This window comes from Octopus sinensis, linkage group LG18, assembly GCF_006345805.1.
Source record: "Octopus sinensis linkage group LG18, ASM634580v1, whole genome shotgun sequence".
Classification (NCBI taxonomy): domain Eukaryota; kingdom Metazoa; phylum Mollusca; class Cephalopoda; order Octopoda; family Octopodidae; genus Octopus; species Octopus sinensis.
This window is the reverse complement of record NC_043014.1, coordinates 54,451,825-54,474,621: the sequence shown is the minus strand read 5'-3', so window position 1 is coordinate 54,474,621 and position 22,797 is coordinate 54,451,825. Positions and strand designations below refer to the sequence as shown.

The window sequence follows — 22,797 nt, the reverse complement described above, 5'->3', positions numbered from 1 at the left end:
TGGACGATTTGACGTAAATAATAATAACATCGAAAAAATATCTTAGGAATGAGAACCCAGGTTCGAAATTTCCCCAAGACACTCGATGAAGGCTGGAGGGTATATCAGCTGAAAGTGTCTACCATACTTAATTTAAAATATGTATTTGTACCTCTGTACAAATTAGGAAGCGCATCCTGCTGTAGAGCTCCTGCCAGCCAGGAAAGCAAATGTCAAATTTGCTTTCCATGGTGGATGATTTATTTATCTGTCTTATGAATAATATAAATGTCTTCTCTTTAATAGATTAGGTTTTTGATTTTGTTCCAATTTGGAATGTGACACACAGGTTGCTATTGTATCAATATATAGATGATGATGATGATAAGAACAACTGCAATAATAATAATAATAATACTAATAACAATAATAACATAATTGTTACAACAGTGACAGTAACCGATTCATTAATAAATGAATTATTTAGTAGTGGCAAATGAGAGAATTGGCTGTAATGTCGATGCGGTTGATCTGTGGGGAACCATCCGATTAGAATGGGGGAGGGTTTTGGGGCTGAACTGCAAAGTTGTCCAATGAAGTGAACTAAACAGAGGTGAAGAAGGGCATGCCCACAAAAGTGGCCCCATGCGGCAGGAAGGTCTAATATAAGAGAAAGTGAAGAAAGTGACCCCACCAAAGTGATACCAGAAGGTTCAATGGTTTGGTAGGGAAAGTTGTCCTGTGGCAGGAGTTGCACAATAAGGAAGTAGGATCAATGGGGTGGGATGGGGTCTAAAAGGGATGTATGGAAGGTGAACCACACGGGTGCATGTATAGGGTAATACACGGATGGGGAACCATGCAAAGAGGCAGGGGCCAGTAAGGGGGGGAAAGATGATGCTTGGCCGTATTATCCTGTCATCTCAAACATCTCTGACCAACTAATGAGAGACTGACCAGTGTGTCTGTAATTATAGACCTGGAACTAGAGTAGAAGACACTTGTTGAAAGGGCCTTGCTGTGGGATTGAACCTAGATCCCTGTGATTGTGAAGCCCTCACATGGTTTTTAACACAAGTGAAGGTGCTTGACCTTGTGGTTAGGGTGTATGAAAACCAGGGATCTTAGGGTCCTGCTTTTGATTATGGAACTGGAAGATACATTGTGTTGTTGAGCAAAACGCTTCATTTCACGTTGTTCCAGTCCACTTAGCTGTAAATAGGTCCCACCAGTAGCTGGGAAGTTAACCCTGTGAATTACTGGTATACAAAAAATGTATTAAGCTGCAGCCATAATCTTAGGGGCCATGAGAGACCTAAGAACTGATATGTCATATACACATTCAACCAAAGGAGTTCAGGTGTGTCCTAAGGGCTCTGGACAGTGTCCAAGTCTTGCAACTGTAGAGCAAGTCAGGGAATACCAGAAACCTGAAGATGTCCTCCTACTCAGATATTGGTGGCGCCAAACACTCTTGTCCAGTGAGTTCACAACTGCACCAGTTCGCCCAAGTCTCTTTAAGACTTCGCATGTCTCATGTGGATGAGGAAGTACCTCACAGTGATGAGGACTAACTGGAACACAGCTTGGTGGGTTGCCTGGGATGACCTGAGCAGATACTGACAAATGGTGGATACAGGGACACACTGCAACAGTGGATGCCCTCCATACCTATTTCTTTACTACCCACAAGGGGCTAAGCACAGAGAGGACAAACAAGGACAGACAAACGGATTAAGTCAATTACATCGACCCCAGTGCGTAACTGGTACTTAATTTATCAACCCCGAAAGGATGAAAGGCAGAGTCGACCTCAGCGGAATTTGAACTCAGAAAGATGCCCTCCATACCTAACCTGACCTACATCCAACCCATAAATATCACAAGATGTTAGATAAAGAATTATGGTTATGATAATAAGTTCCTGCTTTTTTTTTTCTTTTTTTCCAGATAAACGATGCCTTTGGACACATTCATTTGTGGTCAATGCCAAGGCAACTTCAATGACATTGAACTGTTCATCATTCACAAGAAAGAATGCGCTCCCGAAGCGCCGGAACCAGCAGTTGATGTCACACCTGAAGCAGTTGAAGTGCCAATAACTCTAAACTCTGATGACTCAATTAAATTCGCCGATGCCTTGCAGTGTACCCCAGGTAAGTTGTTTAATTCTTTATTGCTAGAGTTCTGTTGGAAGAGGTTGTCTTTATTTCAAGAAATTTTGAAAGGAATGAAGAATTTCGTAAAATAACCCCAAGATTCCAAGTTCGATTCCAGGCAGTGACCTGAATAATAATAATAATAATAATAATATTGAAAAATACCTTAGGAATAAGAACCCAGGTTTGAAATTCCCCCAAGACACCTGATGAAGGCTGGAGGGTATATCAGCTGAAACGTTGTGTTAACAACAAACAAGATGAGGACAAATATCCATCAAATGTAAATAATGTTTATTAATTCCTCATCTCTTAAATATAGAACTGTAGGAATTGATATGTTGCAAATATTTGGTCACCAGTCCCCGTTCTGAGATTACCTTTCTCTTTTCCTCTTGACATTCTCAGGGGTCCTGAAAATAGTCATGTATGCTGCCCTCTCTTAAAGTTTATTAGAAAACAAAAAAAACAAAACCTGCCCACTTGTTTGAGTAAATCTGTGGCAAAGGTTGTTGATCTGGAGAGCAAATTCATGGGTTTTGCATTCCTCAGATACCAAAACCAATCTTCAATCTGTCCTTACTCCCTAATGTACACACTTCTTTTAATTTAAATGTGAATTTTTAAACAGGTCTTTATATATAACTAGCAGTATCGCCCGGCGTTGCTCGGGTTTGTAAGGGAAATAACTATATAAGCATTTTTAGAGAGTTATAGCAAAAAAATGGAAAAAAAATTATGGTAAATTTTTTTTTAAATCGTTGACTCATTGTAGACATTTTTAGAGAGTTACTTCCCTTATATAATAGCGAAAAAAATGCATTATGATGGTAAATTTTTTTTTAAATCGTAGACGTGCGCTAATACCCAGAAGGGCTTGATATGAATCACGACTATAAGATACCCGGTTTTGGTTAAACTGCACCGCAAAATGTGGGAGTAGTTAGGAATCTAAATCGCAGGAGACAGACACACAACTTGACTTCTATATATAAAGATTTGATGAGAACCAAAGGTGGTCCCTGGTGGGTCTGGCATCAAATGGGTTGACCATCTCTTTCCTCAAACACTGATTAAGTTTCTCTCACCAGAGCCATGAAGTGCTTCTGTTTTCAGATTGAAAAACTGAAACACCAAAAGATGAAGGTTTCAATTTCTTATAGGTTTTCAACTTAGGATTTTGGTAATCAATAATTGATCACCTTAGGGCAACCTGGAAGAATCCTTACTGAGCTGGAAAAAGTGCTTTTGTGGTATTTGTTCCAGTTTTTACATCCCTGTGTTCAAATACTGTCTGGCTTGACTTTGCCTTTAAGGCAGCGAGCTGGCAGAATTGTTAGCACGCCGGGCAAAATGCTTATCGGTATTTCGTCTGCTGCTATGTTCTGAGTTCAAATTCCACCAAGGTCGACTTTGCCTTTCATCCTTTCGGGGTCGATAAATTAAGTACCAGTTACGCACTGGGGTCCATATAATCGACTTAATCTGATTATCTGTCCTTGTTTGTCCCCTCTGTGTTTAGACCCTTGTGGGTAGAAAAGAAATAGGTATTTCATCTGCCGCTACATTCTGAGTTCAAATTCAGCCGAGGTCGACTTTGCCTTTCATCCTTTGGGGGTCGATAAATTAAGTACCAGTTGCGCACTGGGGTCGATGTAATCGATTTTATCCATTTGTCTGTCCTTGTGGGCAATAAAGAAATAGGTATTTCATCTGTCTTTGTGTTCTGAGTTCAAATTCTTCCAAGGTCGACTTTGCCTTTCATCCCTTCGGGGTCGATAAATTAAATACCAGTTGCGTACTGGGTCGATCTAAATGTCTGCTCCTCCCCACCTCCCCAAAAGGTTCAAGCCTTGTGCCTAGAGTAGAAAAGAATAATTTACGTTCATCCATCTTCGTACTAGGGTCTCTTCACTCCCCCCATTTTTTATTTTTTTTGTATAAATTTCATTTTATTTTTTATTTCTTTATTTTCCAGTTGAAGAATCTGTAAATGTTGGGTCAGCTGACCTACTGTCCCAAGTGGCTCAGGCTGCCATGGTGACCGGAGAGAACTCATCCGATACGAAAGCCGTGGTCATCATCACCTCTCCACAGGACAGCAACAGCAGTGCAGCGGCCGTCCAGCCGATACTGGACGCCCTCAACCAGTCTGTTAACGTAGAGCAATTACAATCAAAGACACCTCCAACAGTTCAACCTCTTGCCACTACTACCACCACCACAACCACCACCACACCCATCACCGCCGCCACCACCACCACAGCCACAACCACCACCACTACCCCCAGCTCAACTGGTGAGTCAGGAGGTTCGGTTAATTTTTATTTTTTCAACTTTTTTTTTTTTAATATATTGTAATAAATTATGTGAACAAGGCACAGGAGTGGCTGTGTGGTAAGTAGCTTGCTAACCAACCACATGGTTCCGGGTTCAGTCCCACTGCGTGGCATCTTGGGCAAGTGTCTTCTGCTATAGCCCCGGGCCGACCACAGCCTTGTGAGTGGTTTTGGTAGACGGAAACTGAAAGAAGCCTGTCGTATATATGTATATATATATATGTGTATATATATGTATGTATATATATATATATATATATATATATATGTATGTGTGTGTATTGTATGTGTGCGTATATGTTTGTGTGTCTGTGTTTGTCCCGCTAGCATTGCTTGGCAACCGATGCTGGTGTGTTTACGTCCCCGTCACTTAGCGGTTCGGCAACAGAGACCGATAGAATAAGTACCAGGCTTACAAAGAATAAGTCCTGGGGTCGATTTGCTCGACTGAATGCAGTGCTCCAGTCTGGCCACAGTCAAATGACTGAAACAAGTAAGAGAGATGTGTGTGTGTGTGTGTATGTATGTATATATTATAAAATCTCATCTACCTTTCTATATTTGATGTAGGCCGTCGTCGTGGAAGACCCAGAAAAGGAGAAGAGAAGAATGTCCAAAGGGATGCTGTCCCTAAAGAGCCGCAAAGACTGCCAATCCCCGAGAAAGGTAACAAACAAGGATTCAATTTATTATTCAATGGGTACAATCTACAGCCCCCATGACTTTCAGGAACATTCTTTTCACTTTCATTATCGTTTAGCGTCCGCTTTCCATGCTAGCATGGGTTGGACGGTTCAACTGGGGTCTGGGAAGCCAGAAGGCTGCACCAGGCCCAGTCTGATCTGGCAGTGTTTCTACAGCTGGATGCCCTTCCTAACACCAACCACTCCGTGATTGTAGTGGGTGCTTTTTACGTGCCACCGGCACAGGTGCCAGACGAGGTTGGCAAACAGCCACGATCGGATGGTGCTTTTTACTTTCCACTGGCACGGGGGCCAGGCCAGCCTGGCAAACGGCCACAAACAGATCGTGCTTTTTACGTCAAATCATGGAATAAACTACCTGTGTCTGTTGTTACCTGTCCTAACACTTTATCCTTCAAAGTGCTTTTGACATGCCTCCTTGCCTCTATGAGGCCCAATGCTCAAAAGGTGTTCTTTTACATGCCAATCGGCACTGGTGCCGGTCATGTGACACCAGCGTCAACCGCGACTACGGTTTCACCTGGCCTTGACAGGTCTTCTCAAGCACAGCTCATCACCAAAAGTCTCAATCGCTAGTCATTGCCTCCGTGAGGCCCAAAATTCAAAGATCATGCTTCACCACCTCATCCCATGTCTTCCTGGGTCTACTTCTACCTCAGGTTCCCTCCACAGTTAGAGATTGGCACTTCTTTACACAACTGTCCTCGTCCATGCACATCACATGACCATACCAGCGCAGCCATTTCTTTTGCGCACCACATCTGATGCCTCTTATGCCCACCTTTTCTCTCAAGATGCTTACTCACACCTATTTGTCCCCCAGTTTAAATATTTTCCCATTCATCCCAAGTCTCTCAAGTCATCTAACCGTTTCATTCTCTATGGCAGTGGTTTTCAACCAGGGTTCCGCAAGAAGTTACAAAAATGCTAAAATCGACAGTAATTTTTAATTCTCCTGTGCAGATATGTGTGCATAAGACTATTAAATTATTGCACAGGGGTTCCTCGAGCCAGTGGAATGTTTCCTTGGGGTTCCGCTCCAGCAAAAAGGTTGAAAAGCACTGCTCTATGGCATTAAACCGAAGAGGTTTTCCTTTTAAACTAATTTTAACCTTGTTTTCTTTTATGTATTTCATCCCCCCCTTTTTTTTTCATCATTAGGTAAAGATGGGAAATACCATTGCGCACGGTGTAAACGTGCGTTCCCCAAAGAGCGTTATTTCATCACACACAAATGCCTGGCTACTTCGGACTATGTGGATATTTCCAAAAAGGATGTTGTCAAAATTGAAGGTGAGTTTTATTTTTATCTTTTATCTTTTACTTGGTTCGGTTATCGGATCCTGGCCATGCTGGGGCACCACCCTGAAGGATTTAGTCAAACAAATTGACCCCAGTACTTATTTTTTGTACATCTGGTACTTATTCTGTTAGTCTCTTTTGCTGAACCACTAAGTTACAGGAATTTATACAAACCAACAGTGATTACCAAGTGGGGGTTGGGGGACAAACAAATACACAGATACACATTCATGTGTGTGTGATGTATTTCAGTTTCTGTCTACCGAATCCACTTTGGATTCGGTAGACAGAAGGCTTTGGACAGCCTAAGGCTATAGTAGAACACACTTGCCACTGGTGCCATGCAGTGATCTTGAACCTGGAACCATATAGTTAGGAAGTAAAATCCTTAACCCCACAGCTACGCCTGAACCTGGTTGTTTTATTTATATAAAGCAGATCAAAGGAACATCTTTGAGGTTGCTTTGCTGATAAAAACACCCTACGCAGAAAAAAGTCTCTCTATTCTTCGGTATTCTAAAACTGGAACAGACTGTAAAAGGTTGTAGAACATTCTACAGAGAATATGGAAAAATAAAAATAAACTTTATCTGATTGGCATGGCTGTGTGGTCAAAGTGTTTGCTTCCCAGCCAGAAGATTTTAGGTTCAGTACCACTGCACAGCATCTTAGGCAAGTCTCTTCCAACAGCTCTGAGCCAAGCAAAGACTTGTGAGTGGTTTTGGTAAGCGGAAACTGAAAGAAGCCCCGTGTGTGATTCTCCTTGTGTTGATGCCACATGGTAGTTGTAAACATATGAGCAGAGTATTTGTTTCCAGTCTTGAATAAAAAAAAAATGTATCTGCCTGTGGGGAAACATCACTTTGAAACAGGTGAGGGTTGGCAACAGCAAAGGCGTCGAGCTGCCTCAACAAATTCCTGTTTGACCCATGCAAGGATGGAAAAGACAAGGATGGTTCATTCTTTGCTTTATTCTTTTAATAATTTCTGCCAATGGACAGTGGTCCTGCTGTAGCACTTCCTTGAAGCAATAGAGTTTATTATATCCTAGATCCAAAGTACTTAGTAATTATTTATTACTCTTGTTTGCATGAGTGTCAGGGAGAGAGAAAGTTCCAGGAAGTCTCTTGAGAATCAGCGCCTTGTTTCTGGTTTCCCCTTATTGACTGGTGACCGTAAAGTGTAATTTGAGTCCCGACTGGCGTCCGTGTCGGTGTTACGTAAAAGCACCAACCTATCGTGACCGTTTGCCAGCCTCCTCTGGCACGTAAAAAGCACCCACTACACTCACCGAGTGGTTGGCATTAGGAAGGGCATCAAGCCGTAGAAACACTGCCAGATCAGACTGGAGCTTGGTGCAGCCTCCTGGCTTCCCAGACCCCGGTCGAACTGTCCAACCCATGCCAGCATGGAAAACAGACGTTAAACGATGATGATGATGATGATGTTGGGTTGCTGTTTATATTTTTATTTTTATTTGTTTTTTTAGGTGATGAAAGTGAGGAAGAGACTGAAGTGACTCTCGTAAAAGATGATGAAGAGGATTACAAGCTTCATTTATCAGAAGAGGAGGAAGAAGCCAGCACTATCAACCCTATCTCTACCCAGCAGCCGTGCTCGGTCCAGCCGTCTGGGAACCTGGAAGTGGACACTGCTGTGGAAAAGACCAAGGATCACATTCAGGATATTCCAGTATTTAATACGGAGGAGGAGAAAATGGCCTTTGAACAGAGTTTGAATGTGGATCTGAGTGGGGTTGACCACATGTTTCGTGTCCATGTTATTGAACAGGACCTTAATGAGAATGCCCCCTCGGCCCCTCGAACCGGTTCGTTCGGACTCTCACTCTACTCATGCAATACGTGCGATAAGGTGTTCAAGACGCTGTCCCACATGCGACTCCACTGCCTCATCCACACCGACCTGAAACCCTTCAAATGTTCAAAATGCACCTATGCATCCAATTCTAAAGGTAAGTCAATTAAGGTCCTCTCATAATTTGTTAGATTGATCTCCAACATGGGTGCTGGACCCAGACAGTTAGGAGAAAGGGTACAATTGATTAAACTAACCCCAGTGCATGACCGGTACTTATTCTTATTGTATAAAACACCCTGAAGAATGAAATGCAGAGTGGATCTCAATGGAATTTGAACTCAGAATGTAGTCAGGTGCAATTAACCCTTTCGTTACCAAACCGGCTGAAACCGGCTCTGGCTCTTGTCTTGTTTTCATAAGTTTTGAATTCAAATCTTCCACCAAATCTTAGTCACAATTTATCTTCTTAACACTAGCTCAATGATAACGATGTTATTTTACTAAATTCTTCGTTATATTTAAAATAATTGGAAGAAACACAGAGCATCTCAAAATGAATACAGTAACGAAAGGGTTAAATAATTGCTCTTAAAACAGGCACATCTTAATTTGTCCCAGCCTACCTAGTTTAACTGTCCTGGTGTGGCACCAGCAACCTGTGTCGGTGGCACATAAAAAGCACCCACTACACTCACAGAGTGGTTGGCGTTAGGAAGGGCATCCAGCTGTAGAAACTCTGCCAGATCTGACTGGCCTGGTGCAGCCTTCTGGCTTCCCAGACCCCAGTTGAACCGTCCAACCCATGCTAGCAGGGAAAGCGGACGTTAAACGATGGTGATGATGATGATGAAATGTCACATTAAAATTATATCTGTCTACTATCGTTATTTTAGGATTTGTAACCAGTTTTATGCATTGTAAAAACTCTCAGTTTATCTGCAGGACCCTGTATATATGGTAGGCTTCCACTCAGTGTTTGTCCACCAAGTTCATTCCCAAAGCATTGGTTGTCTCAGGGCTATAGCAGGAGACAACTGCCCAACGTGCCACACAGTGTGACTGAACCCCAAACCTCATGGTTGCAAAGCATGCTTCTTAACCACACAGCCATGCTGATATGTATCACCGTGATCGACCAGGCTATCAGATGTTGCTACACATCGCTGGTCACAATGCGCTTAGCATTGTTTTAGCCTTCAAACGACGCCACCCCGCTGGCTAAGTGAGCAGGCCAACAGAAGAAAGGGTGAGAGAAAGTTGTGGCGAAAGAGTACAGCAGGGGTCGCCACCAAACCCTGCCAGAACCGCATGGAACTTTGTGTCTTTTTGCTCAATAAACACTCGCAACGCCCAGTCTGGGAATCGAAACTGCGATCCTACAACCGCGAGTCCACTGCCCTAACCACTGGGCCATTGCGCCTCCACATATATAAACATATAATATGAAATATATTATGAATAATAGTTAAGATGTTTGATCCAGTTTCTGTTGGTGGGGAGGTGGTTGAGTATTCCTTAAATGTGTGTATCTAATTGTATTTGAATGTAAATTTTGCTTCCTTGTTTTGCAGGCAACTTATACACACACATGCGTAAACACACAGGACAGTTTTACATCTGTTGTAAGTGCTCGTTTAAGACGGTGAACAAGAGCCACCTGTTGGAGCACGAGGCAACGCACAGCAACGTCCGACATGCGTGCGAGATGTGCAAGAAGGACTACAACACCATCAAGTCTTTGGTGAACCACATTCGGAAATACCACAGCAACACTCGGAAAGGTAAAGAGTATTTGGCAAAGTTCTTGCAAGGACGGCAAGACCGTGGCACCACGGTGATTCACCAGTGCCACGTGTGCAATCGCAAGTTCAAGAAAAAAATCGATCGAGATAGACATTTGTTTGTGCACGACATTCGTGATATTCCAAGTGTACAGCATTGCGAACTCTGCGATTATTCTGCCAGTCGAAGAATTTACCTTGAGAAGCATTTCTTGAAACATCGTGTCATTTATTGTTGTGCCGTGTGCCAGGACAAGTTCTTGAGCACAGTGCGTTTGATGGAACATATAAACAATGTCCATTCCGGTACCGAAGAGAACCTTTTCGAGCAAAGCATCGCAGCATCTCTTTATCTGCCAGAACCTGACGATGCTCTTCCAGACCAGGATAAGGAATTCGATAACCTACCCCCAGAACTCTCTGCCGTTGCCATCAACAATGGTAAAGACAGCAGCACTGACACAAAGTTGTTGATCACGTCTTCAACTGATGCGAACATTTTGGCTGCTGCTAATGTTGAAGAAATTGGTACAGTGGCTTCTGATCCGCTTGCTGCAAGCACTGGCACCAGTACCAGTTCCGTGGCAACCACTACGGATGTGGAAATGACCGAGGTGAAGAACGTGGAAGCAGGCAGCTCAACTGTTAAAACTGATGATGATTTGAAGAAAGAAGAAAGCATGCAGGTGGATGAAAGTGTTGAAGAGAAACCAGCAAAATGTACAGTGAATGCGGAGAGTAATACTGAAGAGGCATCTGCCTCTGATAACAAGCTTGCTGTCAGCTCTTCAGAGAGTGCCATGGAAGAAGGAAGTACTTCAAGTGACCCTAAGAAATCTGCTTCGACTTATTTAGAAGATAAAACAACTGGTATGACCGAGCGGATAAAACTCCCCAACAACAGTTCGGAAACTGGAGAGAACTATGAAAACGGAGAAGATCTTCCTGCCGAAGATGTTGATGCCGATAACAAATCTTCTAAGGCTTCTGACATAATAAAGCGTCTTGGCTATCGTCCACTTTCTCTGGAGATCTTCCAGAAGATGCGACAGACATTTGGTCACGAAGAGTGTGAGTTTTGTGGCCGTCTCTTTTACAACCGTGCCGATTATGACCCACACGTTCGAACCCACACAGGTAAGTCATTTTTTATGCTTTATTAATTTAAAACGAATTTAATACAAACCATGAAGGTTGGTGACATATCGGATTGCTTTGTGCAATCATTGGACTGTGACCATGTTGGGGCATTGCGTCCAAGATTTCCGTGCATTTTTCAGCAGGATACTTACTTTATTTAATTATCCATAAATTTTAAATTCAATCTAATCATATTTTTAACATCTACTTTTCTCTGCTCACATGGGTCATGCAGAAATTGTTGGCTGGGTGCCCTCCTTGTCACCAACCTTCACCTGTTTCCAAGCAAGGGAATATTTCCCCAGGACCAGACTTGTTTTTCACAGAAGCCTTGAAAACAAACAATATCACTCGTATAGCAGTGATGCCTATAATTGATGTCAAGGCAAGGACACACATACATGCACACACACACACATATGCACGCATATGTGATGGACTTCTTTTAGTCCACCTGCCAAATCCACTCACAAGGCATTGATCAGCTTGGGGTTATAGTAGAAAGCACTTGGCCAAAGTGCCACGCAGTGGGACTGAACCTGAAACTTCATGCTTGGGGAGCAGGCTCTTCTCAACCACACAGCCATGCCTTTGCTTATGCATCATCTACACCTATGCCCCTGTCTAAAGTGTGTATGAAATATAAATAATGGCACGTAAAAAGCACCCCCTACACCTTATTCCTTTGGGGGTTAGTTTCATATACTGCTACGGGTGCTCATTATGTTACATCCTTGCTTCAATATACCCATCCATCCTAAATATTCTGTTTAATGTTCAAATTGACCAGATCCAACCCCTCACACCTACCCTACAATGTTATTCTAGAAATAAACAATCACATCATCGAGATCTCCGTGCTACAAGAAGATGCATGAATAATTCAAAACCATGTGGATTAATAAGCATTTTGATTGAGAGGATAATCCGAATGGATTAACTTGATTCTTCAATACAATTTCTGTAGCTTTTAATGATTATTATAATTTTTTTTTTTACATTAGGTATTTTTAAAATTTTGTTTTTGTTCAACTTTTGTTTCATTGCATCTGGACAATTAAAATAAAGCCCTGTTTTGTTGGTGTCAATTTTTAACGCATTCCTTTCTTGCAGGGGACCGACCTTTCCAGTGCGAAGTGTGTGACTATCGAGCCATTACTCGAGATAACCTCAAGCGACACATTGAGCGGGAACACGATAAAATTACGTTCCCTTGTAAAGAGTGCAAATTTCTGGCAACTAGTCGGACACAGCTTTGGAACCATCAGCTCAAACATCGGGGAGTGTCAGGCTTGGAATGTCCAGAGTGTCACGAGAAGTTTGAAAAGTGAGTAAGAAATACATTCGAGATGGCTTAGCAGACGTGATTATCTCCCCTTCCCTTTTTGTTTCATTTTCCTCCTTGCAGGGGCATTCAAAACATGCCTGCCCTGGATAAAATTTGAAATAGTTTTCCTTTCGTCACAGGTGCTTTAGGAAAATTATTTTCGAATTTATTTATTTAAAATACAATCACGAATGTCATTTAGGTGCTCAGAGACTGTTTGCATAAAGGTAAAATACAGAAATTACCCTTTAAACATTTGAAACATTAACTGCAGCGTGGAAGGTGTTTGTAAGCCATTTAAGAAACACACAAAAACCATTCGATTCACTTCAACATTTAAGTTTAATTTGTCAAAATATTTTCGTCACTTTAAGACCGCGACCTGTTCACTGACAAAAATCCGTGCTGCATCTCTCAGAGATGTGTTTCTTAAATGGCTTACAAACACCTTCCACGCTGCAATTGTTTTCGTTTCAGCAAACGATCTCAGATCAAATCACTTGCTATGCGAGTACATCTCCGTAATTTGAAAAATTCAGAATACAAAAATATAATCAGGATAATTCAGTAGGTTACACACAACAAATGGAATCCATGTGGAAGGGTTCTGTTGTTTCGAATTGTTTCCCAGTAAACTATGCTCAGCTATCATTATTTTCTTCTAAATTGTATCCAAACTATAAAGATGATTTATGGACACTCTTAACATATGTATATATGTGTGGTTGCATGTGTGTTCTTTGAAGGAAATAGCAGATATTATAGGTGTGCTATGTTAAAGCTTAAAATTATTTTATTTTTCCTTCTTTTCTTAAAGTTTGAAAAGGTTACGCAATCATATTCTTATAAAGCACCCAAAGATGAGCAAGGATGAAGTTCAGCGAATAACTGGACTTGGTCACCGAATTCAAAGGAAAATGGGTCAGTATTATCTGTCAGTTTTTTTCTTTTCTACTTTTTTTTTATGTTGTTATGATAATTGTGGTAGTTCATGACCAAAGGGGTTCTTTACTCTATGCATATATATATATATATATACACATACATATATAGATAAATAAATAAATAGAGTTAAGCTGTGTCTGTTCATTATTTATCAGTAGTGAAATAGCCCACTTCTCACTTGGGGGTGTCCACCACACCATAATGTCTTTAGGAAACCTTATCTTTGAAAGTGTAAATATACTCTACTCACTCTATTGAGTACTTTTTATCCAATTTGTCTACCCATACCCATGTGAGTTAACATACACATACACACATATATATATATATATATATATATATATATGCATGTGCATACATACATAAATGTGTACACACATGCACACACATATATATATACATGTAATATTAATAAATACATCTGCACACACACCCATCCATACACATATCATATCATCGTTTAGCGTCCGCTTTCCATGCTAGCATGGGTTGGACGGTGCAACTGGGGTCTGGGAAGCCAGAAGGCTGCACCAGGCCCAGTCTGATCTGGCAATGTTTCTATGGCTAGATGCCCTTCCTAACGCCAATATATCTAAATCATTAATCAACTACCAGATAATACCCAATCACATACTTTATTGAACCACTACATAAGAACATTAAGGTTAAACAAATATATGTTATCCCATGGAAGGTTGAATTTGCAACCCCTATCTCAATTTGTATATATATATATATATATTTTGCATGTAATGTCCATGTAACCATTGTTTAGAATTGTACATTTGAAAATGATTGTCCAATAATATTGTAAATGTTGCAACATTCTTTTGTAGGTCGTCGTTCTTATAAATGCCCATACTGTGAACGAGTATTTATTCGTGCCAACTCTGAGCTGAGAAAACATATTTGGATCCACGAGGGCATCAAACCTTTCCGATGTCCCCTCTGTCCCCACGCCTGTCGCAGTAAGAATAACTTGCAAGCGCACATGCTACGGCATTCCAACGAGAAACCGTTCATGTGCAACGACTGTGGCAAGGCCTACAAATCAAAGACTGCCTTGAGGTGGCATGTCCGTTCCCACAAAGACGGAAAACTGTTCAAGTGTGACAAGTGAGTATTGGTTAGTTTTTATGGCCCACAAGCATGGCTGTGTGGTCAAGAAGCTTGCTTCTTAGCCGTGTGTCTTCAGGTTCACTCCCATTGCAGAGCACCTTGAGCAAGGGTCTTCTACTATAATCCAGAAGTGACCAAAGCCTTTTTGAGTGGTGGATTTGATAGACAGCTGTTTCCAGGCGAAGAAATAGTTTCACTATGGAAGACGGGAAACAAACAGCAATGCTTGGACAATGGTGATGCTCATTTGCAATCATTATATGACAAGGGTACACCCACTCACAAGGCTTTGGTCAGCCTGAGGCTATATTAGAAGACATTTGTCCATGGTGCCGTGCAGTGGGACTGAACCTGGAACCATGTGGTTGATGAGCAAGCTACTTACCACACAGCCGCTCCTGCGCCTATGTTAAATAAAATCGTAATTAACTGATCTTCCTGTATTTTCTTTTACCCAAAACCAGGAACATTTCCGCACCCCACTTGTATATATGTGTTTATATATATATTTTTCTTTGGTTTGTTTTTTCCCCAGGTGCCCTTATGAAGCAACACAAAGGAGTCACTTGAAACGCCACATGGAAACTCACGACATAGTGAAGCGGTTTGTGTGCCACCATTGTGATTATTCAGCCAATACCCTGGGCTACATGAAGGTCCACTACACACGCAACCATAAAGGGCTGCAGTACACAAGCAGCAACAGCAGCCCAGTCGAGAAACCAAACAATTCCTCGGATTCTCGCGTTTACCGATGCCTCAGCTGCGATTATCTGTTTGGCAATCTGTCCGACTTGAAGCGGCATCTAAAGGTCAGGCACCACGTCCAAGTGCAAGACATTCAGACATTGGAGAATATAACAGCTTCTGAACTTGTGAGTTTCTGTTCGGCTCGCTTTTGCCTTAATCTACTGCCTTTTTTTGCCTCTATGTATGTGTGTGTGTGTGTGTATGTGCTGGATTTTGTGTAATGAATACAGAGAATTCCGCATTGGCTGAGCAGAGCAGCAACCCTACTCCAATGCAAGTGTGTGTGTGTAAATGTGTGAGTGTGTTTTATATATACATATATATATATATATGTGTGTGTGTGTGTGTGTCTATATATATATATATATATGTGTGTGTGTGTGTGTGTGTCTATATATATATATATTGTGTGTGTGTGTGTGTGTCTATATATATATATGTGTGTGTGTGTGTGTGTCTATATATATGTGTGTGTGTGTGTGTGTGTCTCTCTCTATATATATATGTGTGTGTGTGTGTCTATATATATATATGTGTGTTTGTGTCTATATATATATATATATAATTTAAAAATAGGATAAAATCTTCATAAGAAATTTGGCATCGAGAGTTACGCAAATGCCAGAACTGGGCGCCACTGCGTGGTGCCTAGGACTCCAAACCTGCCATCAAGATGTAGGACAAGATTCTGTGATAGCCTGGGCTTCCGAGGCCCACAGCTCTTCAATATCCTCCCGAAGAACCTGAGAGACCTGCATGGGGTGGATACAGATGTCTTTAAAATGAAGCTGGATCTCTTCCTGTCAGGTGTCCCAGATGAACCAACTTCACGACAGGAGGGGCAGACGAGGGCAGCTGCATCGAACTCTCTCATGCACCAAATAGCAGTTGCTAGAAAGCCTCCATGAAGTGAAGCCAAGTAGCAACACCAAATGGCGGTGCCCCAGCATGGCCACAGCTCATAAGCTGAAACTAGAATCAATCAATCAATCAATCATCAATCAATCAATCAAGTAGTTAGCGTGAAAAACCTCATAAGAGAAAAAAATCTGTAAATTTTTTCCACTTGAATATACTTATTTATATTATATAGAGGGCATTATTACACATAAATGCCACATGCTAGGAGGGACTCTTAAAGTCAAAACTACCAAAATAAACATATCGTACCGAATGCAAGTCATTTAAAAACAGAATTTAGCTGCAGATCACCACTGATTATAAATCTTGAATCACGCTGTCACTGATGAGTAAGGGACGCAGCCATTGCGTTGATTACGAAATCACTGGTGATATGCAGCTAAATTCTGTTTTTAAATGACTTGCATTCGGTACGATATGTATATTTTGGTAGTTTTGACTTTAAGAGTCCCTCCTAGCGTGCAGCATTTATGTGTAATAATGCCCTCTATATAATATAAATAAATATATATATATATAATTAGTCTGTGTGTGTATGTATATATATTCATTTGAAAATGAGGAATCATAATGTTCCAAGTTCAAATTCTAGAAAGATCAACTTGGATTTTCATCCTTAAAATGTTCATAGAACACCTGCCAATGTAATTGATTAGACCCTTATTATTATTATTATCATCGTCATCATCATCATGGTCATCATTTAGTGTCTATTTCCTCAAATTAGCGAGTTCTGCTCCATGAGGTGTTTTACCTAGGGTTAAACAGTAACACCATCAACAAACCTGTAAAGATGAAAGGGTGAATCAACTATGGTAGGATTTGGATTCTTTATCATCATTTAATGTCTATTTTCCAAGCTGGTATCAGTTGGGTGGTTTGATAGGAGCTGGTAAGGCCAGGGGCCAGATTTGTGCTAGTTGATGAGAGATTAAAGGAATAGAGGGAGATGGGGTAGGTGTCCTCAAAGAATCATTTTCTTTGACATTTATCAAAGTAACCAACATTTGCCATTTCTCAATTTTTTTTTTTTCTTGTTTCTCTTCAGGTTTTCCAAGTTAGTGATGAACCCCCTCTATATTCTGAGGAAACAAATTCAGGTAAAAATTCAATTATAACTTCTTTATTAATTAAACACCTAAACGAAGAAGACGAACTGCTGTTAATAAAATCAAAACTGTAATTTTTTGATCTCTGAAGATGAAATTTTTCTTCGTTTTTATAGTATTCATGTCATCTCTGTTACATTTGGGTTGGTTTGATCACCTGTTGTAGGCAGGTGCATGTCTTTATTACAAAGAAAATTTTAAACTTTAACATCTTTCTTTAGTGGTGGGGGAGTCCAGTACCCACCCAGAATATACCCCCCCCCTGTTTTGTACAGGGTGAGTCTTCAGTATGTGGTATAATTGGAGAGTCTTTGTTCAATGAAAACAGACGTGTAAAAACTTTGATTAGCAGACTCTATCTTGATTGTTTCTTGTTAATTAATGTTTTAATTGTGTTTCTTTTGTTGTAATTTCCATTAATGGCAATTAATTGGGGTTTTTTTTTCTGTAGTTCCGGCCCCTCAAGAGTTAGATGAGAAAACTGCTTCAGCTGTGAACATTCTACAACACATCATTGACATGTCGCAACAGGTAAACATTTTCCTGGTTGACTACACTCAACCATTCTCTCTCTTTCACCCACATACACACACACACACGTTCATACATACGCATATATGCACAGACATGCACTAAGACAAAAATACTTATTTGCGCACGCTCTCACCCACACACACACACACACACACACACATAGATGTACACAAAGACATTCAGGAATGCACATACCTTCCTGTCACACACACACACACACGTACATACATATACCAACAGTTCAGTGCCTGCTTTTCCATGCTGACATGGGTTACTCTTTTACTTGTTTCAGTCATATGACTGCAGCCATGCTGGAGCACCACCTTTAGTCAATCAAATCGACCCCGGGACTTATTCTTTGTAAGCCCAGTACTTATTCTATTGGTCTCTTTTGCCGAACCGCTAAGTGACGAGGACGTAAACACACCAGCATCAGTTGTCAAGCAATGCTAGGGAGACAAACACATACACACACATACATATACATATATACGACAGGCTTCTTTCAGTTTCCGTCTACCAAATCCACTCACAAGGCATTGGTCGGCCCGGGGCTATAGCAGAAGACACTTGCCCAAGTTGCCACGCAGTGGGGCTGAACCCGGAACCATGTGGTTAGTAAGCAAGCTACTTACCACACAGCCACTCTATGCGCCTGGGTTGTGGGAAATTTTCTACGGCTGAGTGCCCTTTCTGTTGCCACCCGTCGTCTGTTTTTTAAGTTAGGTCGTATCTTCTCATGTTTTTGTGCAAGATTGGAAATGAAATGAGTGACACTCCTTCACCTTCTGTTGCCAATATCTTGTTACTAGAACCAATAAATAGAAATTCCATGAAAGCTCATTGTGCGTGTAGGCATGGCTGCATGGTAATATTTCCCTTGTGGTCAGACAAGCTTTCGCAGAATATCGGAAATGAACAACACTGCTTGTATGATAGTGACACTCATTTACAACTGTCAGACAATATCAAGACAAGGATACACAGACACAAACACACAATGAGAGTGTGAAGAAGAAAAAATACACACACACACAATAGGCATAGGAGTGGCTGTGTGGTTAAGAAGTTTGCTTCCCAGCTACATGGGTTCTAGGTTCAGTCCCACTGCATGGTACCTTGGGCAAGTGTCTTATCTCTAGGCCTGCCCCAACCAAAGTCTTCAGTATGGATTTCGTTGGTGAGAAATGAAAGAAGACAGTCATTAATATGTGTGTGTGTGTGTTTGTTTGTTTACATTTGTGCCTGTCTGAAAATTTCTGAGTTACAATCAGTGAAATTGTTGTCATTGTTAATAAAATGTTTGCCGGAAGAAATGTGAAATAAGAGATGATCCTCAACAGGAAAGACAGGTAATCATTAGTGAAAGGACAGGTGTTTGCCTAACGATGTAAAAAATGAAAAGGATGCAATGCTGCGTGCAGGGCAAAGTTGTTTAAACGTGGGATTGTCTGAGCAGAAAGCAAACCCGATGGGGTCATGTTTACATTCCCAGTGAATGTAGCTCTATATTTTTGAAGTAGGGGATTATATAATATGTCCCTTGAATGTAAAACAGGGAATGGGTCAATGACAGGAAGAGCGTTGAGCCGTAAAAATACTGCTTGACATAGATATCTGTCCAATTTATGTCATCAAAGGAAAACTGATACAGAACGACATTTTTATCTCCCAACTTGATCTCAGCGTAAACCTGATACTCTGAGATAGACTTTCAAAAAAAACCCTGGGCTCATTGTTTGACGTATCAGCTGTAATAAATATATGGTGGCCTTCTTTGTTTCTGCTTGGTGTTGAGTTATTTATTTCAAATATTACAGGTGTGGGCATACTTGTGCAATTTAGAAGGTTGCTTCCCAACCAAATAATTTCAGGGTTTCAGCTTCAATGTGGACAGCACTTTGGGGGAAATGTTTTCTACAAAACATCAAGGAGCTGATATAAAGTCTGTGAGTGGATCTGAAATAGGGAAATTAAAAGAAGCCCATTGCACATATACTCTTTTACTTGTTTCAGTCATTTGACTGCGGCCATGCTGGAGCACCGCCTTTAGTCGAGCAAATCAACCCCGGGACTTATTCTTTGTAAGCCCAGTACTTATTCTATCGGTTTCTTTTGCCAAACCGCTAAGTGATGGGGATGTAAACACACCAGCATTGGTTGTCAAGCGATGCTAGGGGGACAAACACACACACGCATATATATATATATATATACATATATACAACAGGCTTCTTTCAGTTTCCGTCTACCAAATCCACTCACAAGGCATTGGTCGGCCTGGGGCTATAGCAGAAGACACTTGCCCAAGATGCCACACAGTGGGACTGAACCCGGAATAATAAAGACACACACACACACATTAATATATATATATGTGTGTGTGTGTGCAATGGCCTGCCCAGTACTGTTTGTCAATTTTTCTCCTATTCAACATAAACCAATCTGCCTCACCCACCATTCCATCCAACACCCAACCACTCCCAAATCTTGAATCCCCTTCTTAACAGTGAGTCCCCTAAGTTCCCTACACATCCAGCCTCCACATCAACAGCTGTCTTCCATCAATTTCCTTTGCTATCTTCCACCAACTCTGTCGGTTCTGATGCTCCATGTTATATCTCTCTCTTTTACTCGTTTCAGTCATTTGACTGTGGCCATGCTGGAGCACCGCCTTTAGTCGAGCAAATCGACCCCAGGACTTATTCTTTTGTAAGCCTGGTACTTATTCTATCAGTCACTTTTTGCCGTACTGCTAAATTACGGGGACGTAAACACACCAGCATCGGTTGTCAAGCGATGTTGAGGGGACAAACACACACACACAAACATATATATATACATATATACGACGGGCTTCTTTCAGTTTCCGTCTACCAAATCCACTCACAAGGCTTTGGTCAGCCCGAGGCTATAGTAGAAGACACTTGCCCAAGGTGCCATGCAGTAGGACTGAACCCAGAACCATGTGGTTTGTAAACAATCTACTTACCACACAGCCACTCCTACGCCTATTTTTTTTTCTTTCTCATATATTTATGTATATTTTTTTTCCAGGGAGCTTTTGGTCAGCAGCAAATAACGGTGCAATCAGAGAATGGTCAAATGGTTACGGTCAACCCTGACACTATCATTGTCCAAGAAGAAGGCCAGGAGGTACTTGTGTCGGACGCAAACCAGGAACTTGCCGGAAACCAGTTTGTGATTCAGTATGTGACCCCTCAGGAGACATCTCAAATAGCTGCGGGGGAAACCACGCTGGATGTGCAGAGCACTGATCTGCAGGACATCACGACCAGTACCGAGGTGCTCCAAGAGATTGTACAAAGTTAACAACTGCAATTCTCCAAGAAATCTGTGACAAAAAACTTTATGAACACATTAGTATTATTATCAATATTATTAATATTATTATCATTATTATTATTATTGTTATTATTATTATCATTATTATTATTGTTATTATTATTATTAATATTATTATTATTATTGTTGTTATTATTATTATTATTATTATTATTATTATTATTAAGGCAAAGAGCTAGCAGAGTTGTTAGCATGCTGGGCAGGGTGCTTAGCAGCATTTCGTCCACCTCTATATTCTGAGTTCAAATTCTGCCAAGGTCACCCTTGCCTTTCATCCTTTTGGGGTTGATAAAAAAAGGACCGGTTGAAAACTGGGATCGATGTAATTGATTTACTCCCTTCCTCGAAATTGCTGGCCCTATGCCACCATTTCAAACCATTATTATTATTATTATTATTATTATTTATGATTAAATAACAGTAGTTATATATATATATATGTATGTATATATATATATATATATATATGTATGTATATATATATATATATATATGTATATATATATATATATATATATTTATGTATATATATATTTATATATTATATTATATGTATATGTATAATCTTGCTTGTAAAGAAGCAGGTTTGAAAAAGGGGCTATGTACATATAAATACATATGTGTGTATATAAGCAAAATTGTAAAGGACTTGCGGACATATAGATGGATATATTTCTGTATGTGTGTGTGTGCATATATATATAGATATATATATTATATCAGGATTGAAATGGAGATGCCTACACATAAATGTATTTGTATATCTGAGTGTGTGTGTGTGTGCGTATATAAATTACATGTGTGTATATGGTCTATATATTATATATGTGTGTTTATATTTTGTATGTATACACGTGTGTGTGTGTATATATACGTGTATATAACAGTTCAAACTAAGATGTGGATATTGCAATTCATACATGTGTTGTGTGTGTGTGGTGTGTGTGTGCGCATGTGAGTGTGTGTGTGTGTATAGAGTGTATATTTTTATGTTCACTGTCTCTCTTTGACACTTATATTTACTTCTAATGAATTTCTTAATTTAAAAAGCAAAAAATCTAATGAAATAAAGAAAAGCTATTGACTAATTTGAAACATTCTGTTCTTCTACACAAATCTATTTTCTGCTCTTTCGAATGTCTTGTGGTGACGTACAAACAATAACTCTGAGCACCTTTTCAAACTCCACCCGTCTAACACCCGTGGACATATTTACAAAGTCAGAAAACAGCACAGCTCCCATGACTTTCGGAAACATTTTTTCACGCTCAGAGTTGCTGAAGCATGGAACAAACTGCCGGCATCAGTTGTTAGTTGTCGGAGCACTGCATCCTTCAAAACTTCCATGCTTCCTGAGATTCGCCAACACTACACCTGATTTTCTCCCCTCCATACACACACAAGCATGTATCTGACTCATGCATTGTTTGCTTTCCAGACATTTGTACATTACTGCATGTACTCTATACGCACTTTCTGACAAGTTGTGGTGCACCTGAGCACT

At 40.6% G+C, this 22,797-nt stretch overlaps 1 protein-coding gene and 1 long non-coding RNA gene across 3 annotated transcripts in view; both read left to right on the top strand.

Annotated features, from left to right (window-relative positions):
• LOC115221511 (zinc finger protein ZFAT) overlaps positions 1–21,395 on the top strand; it is a 31,487-nt gene extending 10,092 nt beyond the window's left edge. Inside the window, exons 2-14 of one of the 2 annotated variants that reach the window (XM_029791711.2) lie at positions 1,930–2,135; positions 4,117–4,449; positions 5,048–5,143; positions 6,343–6,474; positions 7,973–8,455; positions 9,873–11,219; positions 12,336–12,549; positions 13,367–13,470; positions 14,331–14,610; positions 15,149–15,488; positions 17,333–17,384; positions 17,845–17,924; positions 20,985–21,395. In XM_029791711.2, the coding sequence (XP_029647571.1) occupies positions 1,937–2,135; positions 4,117–4,449; positions 5,048–5,143; positions 6,343–6,474; positions 7,973–8,455; positions 9,873–11,219; positions 12,336–12,549; positions 13,367–13,470; positions 14,331–14,610; positions 15,149–15,488; positions 17,333–17,384; positions 17,845–17,924; positions 20,985–21,260 (3,936 nt within the window). In that variant the 5' untranslated portion in view covers positions 1,930–1,936 and the 3' untranslated portion in view covers positions 21,261–21,395. The remainder of the gene's footprint in view (positions 1–1,929; positions 2,136–4,116; positions 4,450–5,047; positions 5,144–6,342; positions 6,475–7,972; positions 8,456–9,872; positions 11,220–12,335; positions 12,550–13,366; positions 13,471–14,330; positions 14,611–15,148; positions 15,489–17,332; positions 17,385–17,844; positions 17,925–20,984) is intronic. The other variant, XM_029791712.2, reaches the window with a different exon arrangement.
• Positions 21,396–21,780: 385 nt separating this feature from the next.
• Positions 21,781–22,388, top strand: LOC118766882. The gene is made up of 2 exons (XR_005002793.1): positions 21,781–22,220; positions 22,253–22,388. It is a non-coding gene; the product is annotated as an uncharacterized LOC118766882 (long non-coding RNA).
• The last annotated feature ends 409 nt before the right edge of the window (positions 22,389–22,797 follow it).